Source organism: Nyctereutes procyonoides, unplaced genomic scaffold, assembly GCF_905146905.1.
Source record: "Nyctereutes procyonoides isolate TBG_1078 unplaced genomic scaffold, NYPRO_anot_genome, whole genome shotgun sequence".
NCBI lineage: Eukaryota > Metazoa > Chordata > Mammalia > Carnivora > Canidae > Nyctereutes > Nyctereutes procyonoides.
In genome coordinates this window covers 72,334,554-72,348,716 of record NW_026575126.1, presented here as the reverse complement: position 1 = coordinate 72,348,716, position 14,163 = coordinate 72,334,554, and the positions used below count along the sequence as shown (strand labels likewise).

At 57.0% G+C, this 14,163-nt stretch overlaps 1 protein-coding gene across 6 annotated transcripts in view; it reads right to left on the bottom strand.

Annotated features, from left to right (window-relative positions):
- GTF2IRD1 (GTF2I repeat domain containing 1) overlaps window positions 1–14,163 on the bottom strand; it is a 112,773-nt gene that overhangs the window by 50,368 nt on the left and 48,242 nt on the right. For all 6 annotated transcript variants that reach the window (XM_055339255.1, XM_055339253.1, XM_055339254.1 and 3 more), the window contains exons 8-14: window positions 13,339–13,422; window positions 9,983–10,166; window positions 4,751–4,776; window positions 3,761–3,869; window positions 2,773–2,810; window positions 2,233–2,313; window positions 1,512–1,601 (exon numbers count right to left, since the gene is read on the bottom strand). In XM_055339255.1, coding sequence (XP_055195230.1) covers window positions 1,512–1,601; window positions 2,233–2,313; window positions 2,773–2,810; window positions 3,761–3,869; window positions 4,751–4,776; window positions 9,983–10,166; window positions 13,339–13,422 — 612 coding nt within the window. The remainder of the gene's footprint in view (window positions 1–1,511; window positions 1,602–2,232; window positions 2,314–2,772; window positions 2,811–3,760; window positions 3,870–4,750; window positions 4,777–9,982; window positions 10,167–13,338; window positions 13,423–14,163) is intronic.

Genomic DNA, 14,163 nt, shown 5'->3' with positions numbered 1-14,163 from the left:
GCTTGAGATTCTCTCTTCCTCTCCTCCTGCCCCTCCCCCCTGCTCCTGCTTGCTGTCTCAAATAATCTTTTTTTTTTTTAATTTTTATTTATTTATGATAGTCACACACACAGAGAAAGAGAGAAAGGCAGAGACATAGGCAGAGGGAGAAGCAGGCTCCATGCACCGGGAGCCCGATGTGGGACTCGATCCCGGGTCTCCAGGATCGCGCCCTGGGCCAAAGGCAGGCGCAAACCGCTGCACCACCTAGGGATCCCTGTCTCAAATAATCTTAAAAAAACAAAAAACTATCTATAATAATTCTTACTTTTATGATCTATAAGAAATGCAGAACATCTGTTGATAATGGCTGGAGATGGGCACTGGGTGCACAAGATTCATTAAACTACTATTTTAAATTTTGCATGTTTTTGAACATTTCCTAAATGAAGTTACAAACACAAAACCTACAGAATCCCATGCCCTCCCCTTTGCTATCTACCTGCTGGACCTATCGTGTTGGCTAGGATATTACAACAATCTGTTTCTACCTTTGTCCTCATTCCCCTGCAGTTTATCCTCAACCCCACGGGCAGAGTAAACACTGTTAAAATGTCCGTACTTGCCCTGCATAACCCACACCATCACCTACCTTCCTGATCTCATCCTTCTCACCTCAATCCGTGCCAGCCACCCAGGCTGCCTTGCTTCTCCTTGGACATGCTGGGCATAACCCACCTCAGGGCCTTTGCACATAGTATTCCCATTGCCTGGAAAGCTCTTTCCTGACGTCTAGTGCCCCCCCACCCCCCACCTTCCGTCTTTGCTCCAGTCACTTTCTCAGTGAGGTCCTCTCTAACCACCCAAGTCTACCTACCCACCACCACTGCACCCCTGCTCCTCACACCCAGCCCCTTCTGGCTTGGTGTCCCCCACTGCATTCAGCACCATCTGACTTTCTTTCTTTCTTTTTTTAAGATTATATTTATTTACTCATGAGAGACATAGAGAGAGAGGCAGAGACATAGGCAGAGGGAGAAGCAGGCTCCCTGCAGGGAGCCCGATGCGAGACTCAATCTCAGGACCCCGGGATCACGACCTGAGCCAAAGCCAGACGCTCAACCACTGAGCCACCCCGGAGTCCCCACCATCTGATTTTCTATTTTACCTACTGATTTGCTTACCCTGTCTCCACTGGGAGCACAGGGACCTTGATGTGTTTGGTATTCTGTTCTGTCCCCAGCACTGTACACAGGACCTCCTGGTACCTAGTAGGTGCTCAGCAAATAGGTGCTGAACAAATGAACAAGCTAATTCACACAGGGGCCTCTGGGAAAGATGTAGAAGCCAGACTTAACATAACCAAGACCTACTTTAAGTCTCTGGAAGAGAACCTAGGCTGCACAAGGAGTCAGGCATATACTGGGTTTTCCCTGAGGGGAGCAATCGATACCAAGGAAAGCCTGGGGGTTTCCTGGCCCACCCTTCTCCCTCTTACGCCCAGGAAGGTGGGTCCCCAGTCCATTTCTTACCAGTCAGCATCTCCATCCCATAACCAGAATCTTCTGAGGGCAGATGCCCAGGCATTGAGTCTGTCATTTCCTCAGAGGTGGGCGAAGGGTCTGGAGACAAAATGACAACAGCAACTTCTGCTTGTGCCACCTCATCACAGTCCCTCAGGGAAGCCCAGCACCACATGCCCACAGAGCAGGACCCCTAAGGAAGCCGAGCCTGGGAACTCTGGGAGGATGGCTTTAGTGACCAGCTAGGCCAGAGGCCAGGCAGGAGCCTGAGAGCTGTGGGACCCCATGCTGAGCATCCAGAGACCAAGCGTACTCTCTTTTTCACAGATGTGGAGACCAAGGCTCAGAAGATTCCAAGTCTGGTGTCAAACTCAGACCCTCCCATTCCCATACCTTTTCTTCTCCTCCCTCCTGCTTTATAAATCCCAGGGGAGTCAGGCCTAGGAGGGAAGGTTGTGGGGGACCTTCAGGATGGCCAGAGCCAAGGGATGGGATTGCCAGCACAGGGGCAGACACGGCTGCAGAAAGCACATTCCATACCCCACTGTTCTCAGGACCAAACTAGAGAAACAATGGCTGGAAACCCCTTCTTGGCCCTCGGGAGACAGAGCGGATAGCCCAGAAGGGGACACGGGGTTCTGGCCAATTCAGAGCCCTGCTTTGGGAGCTGTTTGATTCCTGGAGGTCCTTGCAGTGCAGCAGGTCAGCCCTTCAGACATCTGTCCCTTACCTGGGACGGTGACCTGAATAATATCTAGATCCTCTGGCTCAATTTTAATGGGCCTCAGCCCACTCAACTCCCCAGAAGTTCCTGCAAGGAGGAAATGAGGGAGCCAGTTAGGTGTGGGCGTGAGCTTGGCCGGGCAAAGCAAACCTTCCAGAACATTCTTATGTCTGTAACTTATTAGTAACACCCCAGGGAAAGTCATGCTGGCCTCAAGCTCCTGCCCAGCCCAGAGAGGCAGAGACTGGTATCTCCAGTTTACAGGCCTGGCGCCTGAGGGAAGCCACTTGCCACAGACACACTGAGAAGCAGTGGTGATGCCAGAATCCAGGTCTACCAACTCCCGTGCGTCCCACCTGCCCCTCCAGCCCCCCAGTGAGCTCCCAGAACCCTCTGAGGCCTCAGGAGTGGGGGCAGGAGTGGCAGGGTAACTTATTAGGACTTCAGGCTCCTGGTCTGAGCTTGCCTCCTCCCCACGGCGGCTGGGGGGGTGCTGGTGGACGCCCTCTCACCCCAGGACACACACAGCAGGGTCCTCCTCCTCACCTGGCCCACAGTCTTCAGAGATACTGTTCTTGTCTGACCTGTGGGAAGGAAGGAGGCCAAGAAACGACATGGCATCAGCCCTAGGTTCCTCCTCCAGGCAGTCAGGAGCCCACGATTGCAGCCAACTCTGCTCCCCTGACCACATTCCCTCCTATCCCCACAGCACAGTCCTCCCCACGGGCAAAATGCCCAGCACTGGCTTTCCCAGGATAACAGTCACCTGCTGCCTGAGCCAAGATTCTGTTCGCGATCCTGGGGTGAACGGTCTGGGCGTCCACTGTCCCCCACCCCGGCTGGGAGTTCCTGAGGCCTGGCTCTGGCCAGTCTGGGAGCCCCACCACTTAGTACGGTGGTGACCAGCACTTGCTGGGGGGACTGGGAGCTGAAGGACCACCAGCCTGGAGCAAGTACAGAGGTCTAGGAAGAGGGGTGGGGTGCAAAGGTGGACAGGGCCCCCGGAGGGATGATTCACTTAATTCACAGAGCACCGTGGGGGCATCCTGGGCTGGACATGATGATTCTGGGATAGATGGGCCATCCTTGGTGTCAAGGAGCCCGGAGCCCGGGTGGGGGGCGCTGGCGGATGCTGGTGACCAGGCCACAAGCTGAGTGCAGGGCCTTGTAGACACACAGGGCAGGTGCCTGACCGAGTCTAGGTGCCAGGGAAGGCTTCCCAGAGACCAGGCAACATCTGGCTAGATCCTGAGGGGGGACGGAAGCTCTCCAGGTAGAAAGAAGTCAGCAGGGCCTTTGCTCTCCTCTGTCCCTTTGGATTCTCCCTGGCCCAGAGTGGGGTGAGGACACAAGGGTGTGGAGGGGGGGGTCTGTGGGGAAATGACCCTGTGCCTACACAGGGCGTCGGGGTGTCAGGGTGTCAGGAGATGCTGAGCACCACACCCTCTAGCCAGCTCCAGGCCGTGCTCCTCCCCGCAGGTAATACCGCCCGCCCAGATCGGGGAGGTGGGCCAGGAGCTGGGTGGGGCCTTACCGAGTGGTCCCGGGCAGGTCGAGGACCGTGGCACGGGAGAGCTCTGTAGAGGTATCTTCTGGTGGGCTGGCTGGCTCCAGCTTCGTGGGGTCTTTGGTAAACTTGTTCCCTGGGTGGAAAGGTGGGGAAGGTCAGGGCAAAGGCCCTCCAGCCTCCTGCCTGCCTGCGGAGCACCTGGGCAGGAGCCTGTGTGAGGCTCTTGGGGACACCCCATGTGTATTGGCCTCTGCCAAGCCAGAAATAGGTCCTGGGTAGAGATGCCTCCCCTGGGAGAAGGAATATAGCCCCAGTGCCAGAGGAGACCAAGAGATATGGGAGGACTGCAGGAGGAAGGAGCAGTCAGATATGACTGTCCTGACCTAACATTCCACTACAAAAGCCAAGGGAACCCTTAGGAAAGAGACCAACTTGCCCCCAAAGCCGAACTATGGGACCATTCTCCCATTTAATTATCCCAGGAACTCAAGGGAAAGGGCTTCTCAATACCCCCATTTCACAGATGTGGAAACTGAGGTCCCTATGACCCTGCCCAAGGTCACTGAGCTGGTGGGACATAGGCCGGGACCAGGACCGGGTATGTCATGCCCCGAGATCTGCACTCCCTTTGCTGCACCAGGCAGAGCCAGCCTCTTCCTCATGGGAAGGGTGCTGCCTCCTGGCTAAGGCCTCAGAGCCCTGGGTTTGCAGCCAGGCCTCAGGACAGGAACAGAACCCGCTTCAGAGGGCTGTTCCAAATGAAATCAAAGTAACATTGAACATGCTCACAGCTTAGCAGAGTACCTGGCACGCATCAGCGTTCAGCCAACATTAGCTTTATTATTACCGGATTCCCGGGACGGGGGGTGCTGTCTACCTGGGAGCCTGGCGCTGTGTCTACCCTGGGTGCGGAAGCCATACCCAGGCTCCCCCTCAACCCCGGGGTCCACTGTGATGGCAGGTCAAGCACTTACTTGGCACCATCAGAAGGGAGAAGATGGTCTCTACACGTACCTGTGAAAATCCGCTCATCAAACATCCTGGGGAGAGAGGAGAGACAGGAGTGTGAGAGCCATGCAGGCCTGAGGGGCCCCCCAGGCTCAGGGTTAGGCCTGCAGGCCCCCTCGGAGATGCTCACCTGAGTCCCACACACAAGGCTACTGCTACAGACCTGGGTCTTGGGCTGGCCATGCCCAGGGACAGGAGAGGGCACACCCCAGAACAGCCAGGTACCCCAAAACACTCCCAGCCCCTGGCTGATCCTAGAGGTTTCAACCTGTTCAGCCTGGTGACCCAGGGGCCGCTTCCAGCTGTGAGCTCCCCTTGGCCACAGCTGGAAGATGACATACCCTTTCCCACCAGAGTCCCCTAGGCTGTGTCCTCACTCCCAAGGAGCTCTCGGTTATCTGCGCAAGCCAGGCCTGTTACCAGATCACAGCCATGCAGGGTAACAATGGGACCCCTCACGGTGTCCTGGAAGCCAATGGGGCCCAGGCAGGGAGAGGGTCAGGGAAGACCTCAGGGAGGAGGTGAACAGCGTCCAGTGCTGTGCTCAGGCAAGTAGGTAATGGGAGGGGGGCCCCCAAAGGCCACTCCATCACACAGAGCACGGACTGCAGGAGGGATGGCTGGGGACCTGCGACCATTTGGGATCCCTGCATAATCCTGATAAGATGCCTGGAAGTCTGGGCCAGAAACATGAAGGTGGAGTGAAGGTTGGTGAGGAAGCTGGGATCACCCAGCCCTCTACCTCTAGTGCCTGGTGTTCTTTTTATTCCACTCCAGCCCCTACCTGGATACTACCCAGAGGGTCGGGGAACCTTATAGGCAGCTGGTGTGGGGGTGCCTACAGCAAAGCCTGCATGCCACAGAGCGGCCGGACAAGGGAATGAGCCCATGGTCGTGCCATTGAGGCTACAGACGCTCCATGGGGCCCAGGAAAGGATGTCTGAGCCTGGACACAGGAGCCAAACGATGCCAGGGCAGGCCCAGTGGGAAATTCAAACGGAGGCCAAAAGTGAGTGCGGGAGGCTGAGCTCGGGCCACCGGAGCGGAGCACCAAGGCCCCAGACATGATGTCCGTCCTCATTCTGAAAGGACCCCAACTCCCCTGCTCCTGGGGCCCACATTCATCTGGGTCCCATGAGGTTGAGCAGCCATGGGAGCCCCTATGGGGAAATCAATTTTCTTCCTCAGCCCTACCTGGTGACAAGGAAGCTGCCTGCCTCCACTCTGGTTTTATTTTATTTTTTGAAGATTTTATTTATTTATTCATGAGACACACAGAGACAGACGCAGAGACATAGGCAGAGGGAGAAGCAGGCTCCTTGTGGGAAGCCCAATGTGGGACTCGATCCCAAGACCCCAGGATCATGACCTGAACTGAAGGCAGACACTCAACCACTGAGCCACCCAGGTGTCAACTCTGGTTTTATTATTGACGGCGTTACCCATTTATCGGGGAGCCCAAGAGGCAGAGGCTTGAGGCAGCACCGGGCCTGCCCGGGTTCCTGGGTGGAACTGGCAGGCAGGCGACAGGGGAGTCTGATGCGGCTCGGGAACTGTGACAGGTGCCCTCACGGGCTGCCCAGCCTGGAAGGCCCACTGGACAGGCGTACTGACCAGGGGCTGCTGTCAATCTTCCAAACACAGCCCAGACTTCTAGGGTCCCCTCCAGATACTCTTCCCCCTTAAATTCTGCCTGAGGTAGAACTGATATGCCTGCCCCTTGGGCGGAAGCTTGGATCCTCTCCCTGGGGGCTGGTGTCCTGGTGGGAACAGGGGTTTGGGTGGCTGGGGAGCCCCCTACCTCAAATAACAAGACCCGCAGTCCTCGTCAAGTGGCTTCTCCCCTTGGTCTCCCTCCAGCCTGGGGCAGAGACCCCATCTGCTGGCCGCTCCTCAGCCCTTTCTCCCAATTTATTTCTCCCGAGCATTTCTCAAATGCTCCACTAAATCAGGCTGCGATGTGTAACAGCAGAAAGTGTCCAGAGGGCTGAGAACAGAACAGCCGCTGCTCTGTGCGCTCCGGTCCCATCCAGCCGTTCAGTCTCCCGTTAGCGCCGTGAGGCATGGACAACCACTAGCCCCATTTCATAGATAGGGAAGTGAGACGCAGAGCAGTTATATAACTTGCCCAAGAACACACAGCTGGTAAAGGCGGGGCCAGGACTCAAACTCAGGCTGTCAGCACCAATGCACTTCACTGCTTTTTTGTACACGAGGGAGATGAGGTCAAGGAAAGCACTCATGTTTATTGAGCATCTACTATGTGCCAAGAGTTATGTCTGCCTCCTCATTGTATGTCGAGAAAAATCGAGGGGTGGACACGTCATTGTCCTTATTTTTGCAAACCAGGGAAAAGGCTCAGAAGGGAGGCACTATTCAAGGTTATCCTGCTTCAAGTGACTTCAGGCCTAATCTGCTCAATGCCAAAGCCTCCTCCTCCAGGAAGCCCCCTAGGCTTGCTGCTCAGATGCCACTGACTTGACACCTGGAAACCTGCCATCCTCTCATGCCCTGGACTCATCACAAGTGACACCCGCCCCCTCCACCCCCAAGACTGGTAGTGGCCTCTGGGGACAGGTGTGGCTCTGCCTACTGTTTGTGAAGTCCCCAGTAGAGCCCAGTGAAGGGCGGGGGCCTGTAGGAGGCCCGAGGCAAAACCCAGTCAAGAACTGAATAAACCACAGTCTAGACTAGGGTAGATTGAAGTCAGCCCCGGTGAGGACCTAATACCACAGGGACTAATTCAGGTGAGGACCTAAATACTACAGGGACGCTGGGGTGTCCCTACAGCTTTCTCCCCACCTAGCCCTCCTCCTCCCCCTATACCAAGAGTCATCTGAAGGAAACAGGTGGCAGCAAGAGATTTAAGCCAGACAACAGGAGGCACTGCCTGACAGAAGGGCGAGTCACTTCAATTCACCTCCAGAGTCATTTACCAAGGGGGACCCCACAGTCGGGGTTGCGAGGGCACGAGACAGCTCAGAGGCGGCCCCACTGCCGCAAGGGAGCCTGCCAGGAGCCTGGCAGAGGGAGCAGGTGAGGCCAAGAAACCATCTGCTGCAGGAGGGTGAGTTTTTTTCTGAATGAGGACAAGGGAGGCCTTCCGGACCCAGAGATAAGCAAGCCTTGAAGGGTGAAGACAAAGGCGGAAGGCAGGTAAAGCAGCAAGGACTCAGACATGGGGCTGCACGTGTGTGTGGGGCTGCGTGTGTGCGGCACCCCAGGGGCAGGAGACCCCAGGGGCCCGGCTGACTTCTAGAATAATCTGCCCACCCCCCACCCACAGCACTTCTCAGCCTCCTTTGCTGGCAGTTTCCCTTCCCCCACCTCTCCTCCTTTTCCTCTTCCTCCCCTCCTCCCTCCTCCTCTACCCCCCTTCCGTGGGGACCCCCATCTCACCTCTGAGTCTGCCCTGGTGACCCTCCCTGGCGACCCGCCCCCCGGCCCATGCTGACAACTCTCAGATTGTCTGTCTCTGACAGACTTCTCTGGAGCTTCTGACTTCTCAGTGTGGTCTCTGAAAATTCCATCTCCCCAGCACCTCCAAGTTAGCATACCCGGCGTGCCCTCCCCACTCCACCCCCGCTTCCCTCAATCACACGCAGGAATGTAGAGTGGCCCTGGCCTCCGTGCTCCCCCACACACCCCCACATTCCACCCATCGGCAAATCCAGCAGAGCTCAGAATCCACCCCTAAGGCAGCCACCACGCCAGCCCCTGGCTTGTGCCGCGGCCTCCTCCGGAGTCTCCCCACCTCCAGGGCCCCAGTTGCCCTAGAGCTTGCTGCCCAGCCCGCACCCCCTCTCTCCTGCAGCCAGAGAGCCCCACAGACAGCACCACCCACCCCCGGCTTCCAGCAATCCTGCCAGGGTCCTTCCCATCACCTCCCATCACTCAGGCACAGCTCCACAGCCCTGTGCTCTCAGAGAGATCCCCAGCCTCTGCCCACACCCAGGCTCCTTGTACTCCTGGGCAAGTATCTGTTTGTTAGTTCGTTTGTTCATTCATTCATTCATTCATTCATTCATTCATTCATCCATCCATCCATCCATCCATCCATTCCACACATACACTCTGGGCATGTACTACATACCCAGGGCTGTTCTAGGCTCTGGGGATTCGGCAATGAGCCAGAGTCCGTGCCCCCAGTGCCTGCCTTTGATCTAACAAGCACACGCACACTGGCAGCACGCCCTCAGAGAGCTGGTGGACAGATGCCTGGATGCTGCCAAAGCAGCACTGCCTGGAGGTGGGGGGCTGGACGCCATGGCCTCCGGCCACCCCTCCATTTAGGAAGAAACACCCTGGGAAGTCTGGGCATTGCCTGGAGACCCCGATGCTTCCTGGGTGGTGAGCCCAACCAGCCATGAGTGCAAACTCCCCTGCAGGAGTCAGGAGAGGAGGCTGGGGGATGTCCAAGAGCAACCCACCCCCCAGCTCCGGGGGGGGGGGGGGGGCGGTTCTGGAATTCTGGAATGCATTGTGTTCTGCCTTCTCCCCACCCACCCACAGCTGCACCAGGGGAGGCCACCAGGGAGGACAGGGGAGGTGGCCCGACCACCACCACGACCACCACCACGTAGGGCAGCCACTAAGCTGCATGTGGGGTGTGAAGGGGAGAGGCAGGCCCACCCCACCTGAGCTCAGGTGAGCTCCCCTCTCATTGCAGGTAATTTCGAAGGCCTCGAGTCTCTGTAGTTGGGAGGAAACCATCTTACTAAAACCTGACAGAGGGATGCCTGGGTGGCTCAGGGGTTGGGCATCTGCCTTCAGCCCAGGGCATGATCCTGGAGACCAGGGATCGAGTCCCGCATTGGGCTCCTTGCATGGAGCCTGCTTCTCCCTCTGCTTCTGCCTGTGTCTCTGCCTCTCTCTGTGTGTCTCTCATGAATAAATAAATAAAATCTTAAATAAATAAATAAATAAATAAATAAATACATACATACATACATACATACAAACAAACCTGACGGAGTGCCTGCTCAGGCCAGGCACTGTGCCTCCGTTTCCCTGCTCAAGCCTCTGAGGAGCCAGGAAGGAGGGCCCCACATGGCTGTCAGGCTAAGGAACCCGACTCCTCTCCCAGACTCGCCTGTCCTCTTGGTTGAGTCAGAACCCATTGATTCCACCTCTGCACTGTCATCACCTGCCAGGGGCCCCTCCTCACCGCCTGTGGATGCCCCTGCCCAGCCCTGATACTCGGTGCCCTGAGCCCAGGCGCCACACCCCACCCTGTACCTCTTAATGATGAAGTGGATGCTGTGCCGCTCCTCCAGGATCCGCTTCAGCTTAGGGACCCCATAGGTGCAGGGGCGCTTGAAGGGGATCTTGTCCGGGATGCCCACAATTTCCACAGCCTCCGGGTCACAGGCAATCTTCCTGTAGGGGACGGGGACCATGTGGTCCAGGCCCAGGGCTTCCGCTAGAAGGGCAACGGCAAGGCTGAGCACGGGACGGAAGCAGCGGGCCATGCGGGGGCCCCAGGGCCGCGGTCACCATGACCTTCCCCCGCCCCCTCCCCTGTGCCACCCCAGCCAGGCAGCAGCATGTCACTTCCTCTTGAAAACTGCCCACAGGCTCCCATCCCCCTCAGGGACAGCCAGAGTCCTACGAGGGCTTAAGAGGCTCCACGTGACTGGGTGCCCATCACCTTTGACCTGATGCCCCTTTCACCCCTCTGTTCACCCTAGTCTCTCCAGCCTCCTTCCTGCTTCCCTAACAGGTGTGGGCCAGGCACACACCTGCCCCAGGGCCTTTGCACGTGCTCTTCCGGCTACTGAGACATTCTTCTCCCAAATCACCATACACTTCTCTCTCTCCCTCTCCCCAATCAGGTGTCCCCTCCAACGTCACCTCATCAGCTGACAACAGCCCCCTCCATCTCCCTGTGATAAACCCTACTCTGTGCTCCACCCCATGTTTACTGAAACCTGAAGCTATAGACACATTCATCTGTACACTGGTTCACTACCTGGAACCTCAGCTTCAGGGGAACAGGGGTGGTCACTGGGCCACGTCTGGGATCTAGACAGGATGGGACACAGGCTAGCTGCTCCCTGCATTCCCTGCATTCCCTGAGTGATGGAGTGGCTGAAGGAAGCTCCCAGGATTGAGGTGGGTGGCTCTCTCGGGGGAACTCCTCCAGTCCTCCACATATGCTCTTTCCTCCAGGGAGGCGTCTGGCATTCCTCTCACTCATCAGAGACAGAAACTGGACACGGACAACTCTGCCACCAGCAGTGTAGACAGAAACCGGGCTTACGAAGTGGTGTGACTTGTTTCTTTCTTGCTTCCAAACACTGGGGTTTGGTCTCGGGCCACCTCAACTATTCACTTCCATCCCATCTGGTCGTTCTCACTCGTTCGGGTGCCAGGTGCTTCTTGGGCACCTACTATGTGCTGGATGGTACTGCCCAGGTCCCTGTTCTCCCTGGGGCCTGGGAAGTCACCGGAGCCCTGAGTGGGGCTGGGGTCTATTACCCTCCTGCCTCATCCCTCCAGACTCCCCCAAGGATCTCCTCTGGCCACTCTGCCTGTGTCCTGGCAAGTGGCAGCCCCAAGCTGGCATCCCGTGCAGACGTGCCCTGCCCGAGACAGCGCAGAGCCGCCTGGGGCCCTCCCTGGCATGCCTTCAAGATTGTTTTTCTGTTGATGCAGCCAGGTCTGCGTCGGCGGCTTTGGCAGCCAGATCCTACTGTGAAACCACACTTAGCTCGTTGTCAAATTAAACCCTTGAAATTGCAACAGCTGTCAAACCACTTCTTTCCCCCACCTCCCACCCCCAGCCCCAGCCCCAGCCGGTGAGCAATGGCTTCTGCGATGTCGGTGTGCATTCGTCTCCACTTGGGGTCATGTCATTTGCTGGGCCTGCTTCTTTGGTGGTGAGGAGACCTGGTGGACAGAGCCGACCCCACCTGGTCTCCAGCCTCTGCCAGCAAGGAGGGGAGAGCCAGCTGCCAGGCAGGAACCTCAGTTCCTCACAGAGTCTCAACCTCTTCCCAGGTGAAAATGTCCTGGAGGCATCCCGGAGGCTGGGGATCCCCCCATTTCTTCTCTTATTTTTCCCCAGCTGCACCCCCAGCCCCACTGCTGGCCCACTTCACCCAGAGCTGGTGGCTGAAAGGCCAGACCCAGGAGCACGATCCATTCATCGAGGGTCTGTGGCATGCCCCAGGCTGCCACACGAGGTCCTCCCCGACAGGGACGTCCCCAGGACTCCCGAGGGACTTCCTTTTCCCCAGGGCAGCTGCAGGGGAAGCTGAGACAGAGCTCTGGCCTGAGAAAGGGGAAAGGCCTCAATTACACCAAGCCCAGCCTTCTCCTTGGATTTGGACATGGCAGGGCCAAGTGCTAGCATCCACAAAAGGCTCAGTGCTCTGGAAACATCTAGGGTACACAACAGGTAGGAAGACTGGCAGCTGCCGTGCCAACTCTGCTAGGGCAGCACGCTCCCAAGGCAGACGGAGCCAGCCCTCCCCAGACCCCTTCCCTCCACTGCCCATCCAGCTCGCACCTGCCTGCCTGGAGCGGTACCAGGCAAGGGAGTGGGTCTGCCAGAGAGACCACATCAAAGGTTACCAAAGGCGCCCAGGCTATCCCGGACCCCTCACTAGGCCTCGAGAGCTCTGCTCAGCACCACCCCAACCCAGAAGGCGCAGCCTACCAAGCCTTAGCGTGGATCAAAGGGCACTTCCTCCATGAAGCCATCCCCGACTCAAGCCTGAGATCTTGCCTTCTGAGCTGTCCTGTCTTTCCGAGGGTCCCCACCCCTGCGTACTACTGTATACTACCTTATGCTCCTGCACGCCCCTGCATACACACCTTCAGGCACCTGCTGAAGCACCGTGAGGCTAGCGTTGGCCTGAGTGCCTGGCACAAGGTGAAGTTGGTGGGGCACTTAAGATGTGTGACTGAGGGGCACCTGGGTGGCTCAGAGGTTGAGCATCTGCCTTTGGCTCAGGGTGTGATCCCAAAGTCGTAGGATCGAGTACCACATCAGGCTCCCTGCATGGAGCCTGCGTCTCCCTCTGCCTGTGTCTCTGCCTCTCTTTCTGTCTCTCATGAATAAATAAAATGTTAAAAAAAAAAAAAAAAAAGCAGGATGTGTAACAAAAAGGAGCCCATCAAGGCTTGGGGTCCCCACTTGGCTGAGGCTGAGTCTCAAAGAAGAAGTAGGAGTCTGCTCCCCAAACAGGTGAAGGGTATGCCAGGCAGAGGGCAGAGCACAAAGGCAAGGAGGCAGGCAACGGGGCACTGCTGTGGGGAAGTCTGCAAGTGCATGAGGCCAATGGCCATTCTTCTGGGTCTTCTCTCTGGATGGCCTCCCGGACGGTCAGTTTGCCCCCTACCCGCCCACCTCCCATAGGTGAGTTGAGGTTGGGGCTCTGCCATCAGTTCCGCCCCTTGGAAAAATCTGGAAGGGAAATATTGACACAACCACCCCCGACCCAGACAGGAGATGACATGAGTGCTGCCGGTGCGCGGGTGCCAGCATATGGCTCCCGCTGTCATGTTAGGGAACACGAGTGATTGCCACGTAATGAGATGCTCAGCACGCTGCCGGGGCCACACGGCGGGCCGTGCCGCCCACTCACCATATCTGCTGTTAAACAGGATCTGCACACACTCCCGGAGCGTGTTGATGTCCTCCGTTTCCTTTATGAAGGCGTCCCACTTCTCTATCAAAACACAAGAGGTACGGGTGAGGGCGGGTCAGAGCAGGGAACCCACAGCCTCCAGCCGCACTCCCGCACGGCCCGGGCCGCTCGCTTTCTCCTCCAGAGTCCCACAGAGGGGCTCGGCTCTTCCCCCCACTCCCACCTCGGAGCCTGACACCCCCGTCTCCTCCAGGAGGCTGCCCTATCCAAATCCAGGGTGCTCCGATCACCCCCCCTTCTCTCTCCTCTACCCCCAGGCGCAGGGTGTCTCCTGCCACCAGACAAGCAGGAGATTTGAGGGTGGTCTCCCTGAGTAAGGAGACGCCGAGTCCTAACCTCAAAGCACTAACCCTCATGCTTTGTGCAGCTGGGGTCTCACCCAGCCTTGACCCCGAGGCCTGCCTCAAACCCTCATTCCTACTGGCTTCTTCCATGAAACCAAAGCCTTGGCCTCCATTTACTATTAATAACTATGGTGATCATCATAATGGTTCATCACATTGCCATTACAAATACCACCTTTAATTCAGTAAGTGATTATCTGTGTGGGCTACTTTATACATAGTATCCTATCTAATCTCTCATGACACCTTTTTTTTTTTTAAAGATATTTATTTATTCATGAAAGTCATAGAGAGAGAGGCAAAGACACAGGCAGAAAGAGAAGCAGGCTCCACGCAGGGAGCCCAATGTGGGACTCGATCCTAGGACTCCAGGATTACATCCTGGGCCAAAGGCAGATGCTCAACCTCTGAGCCACCC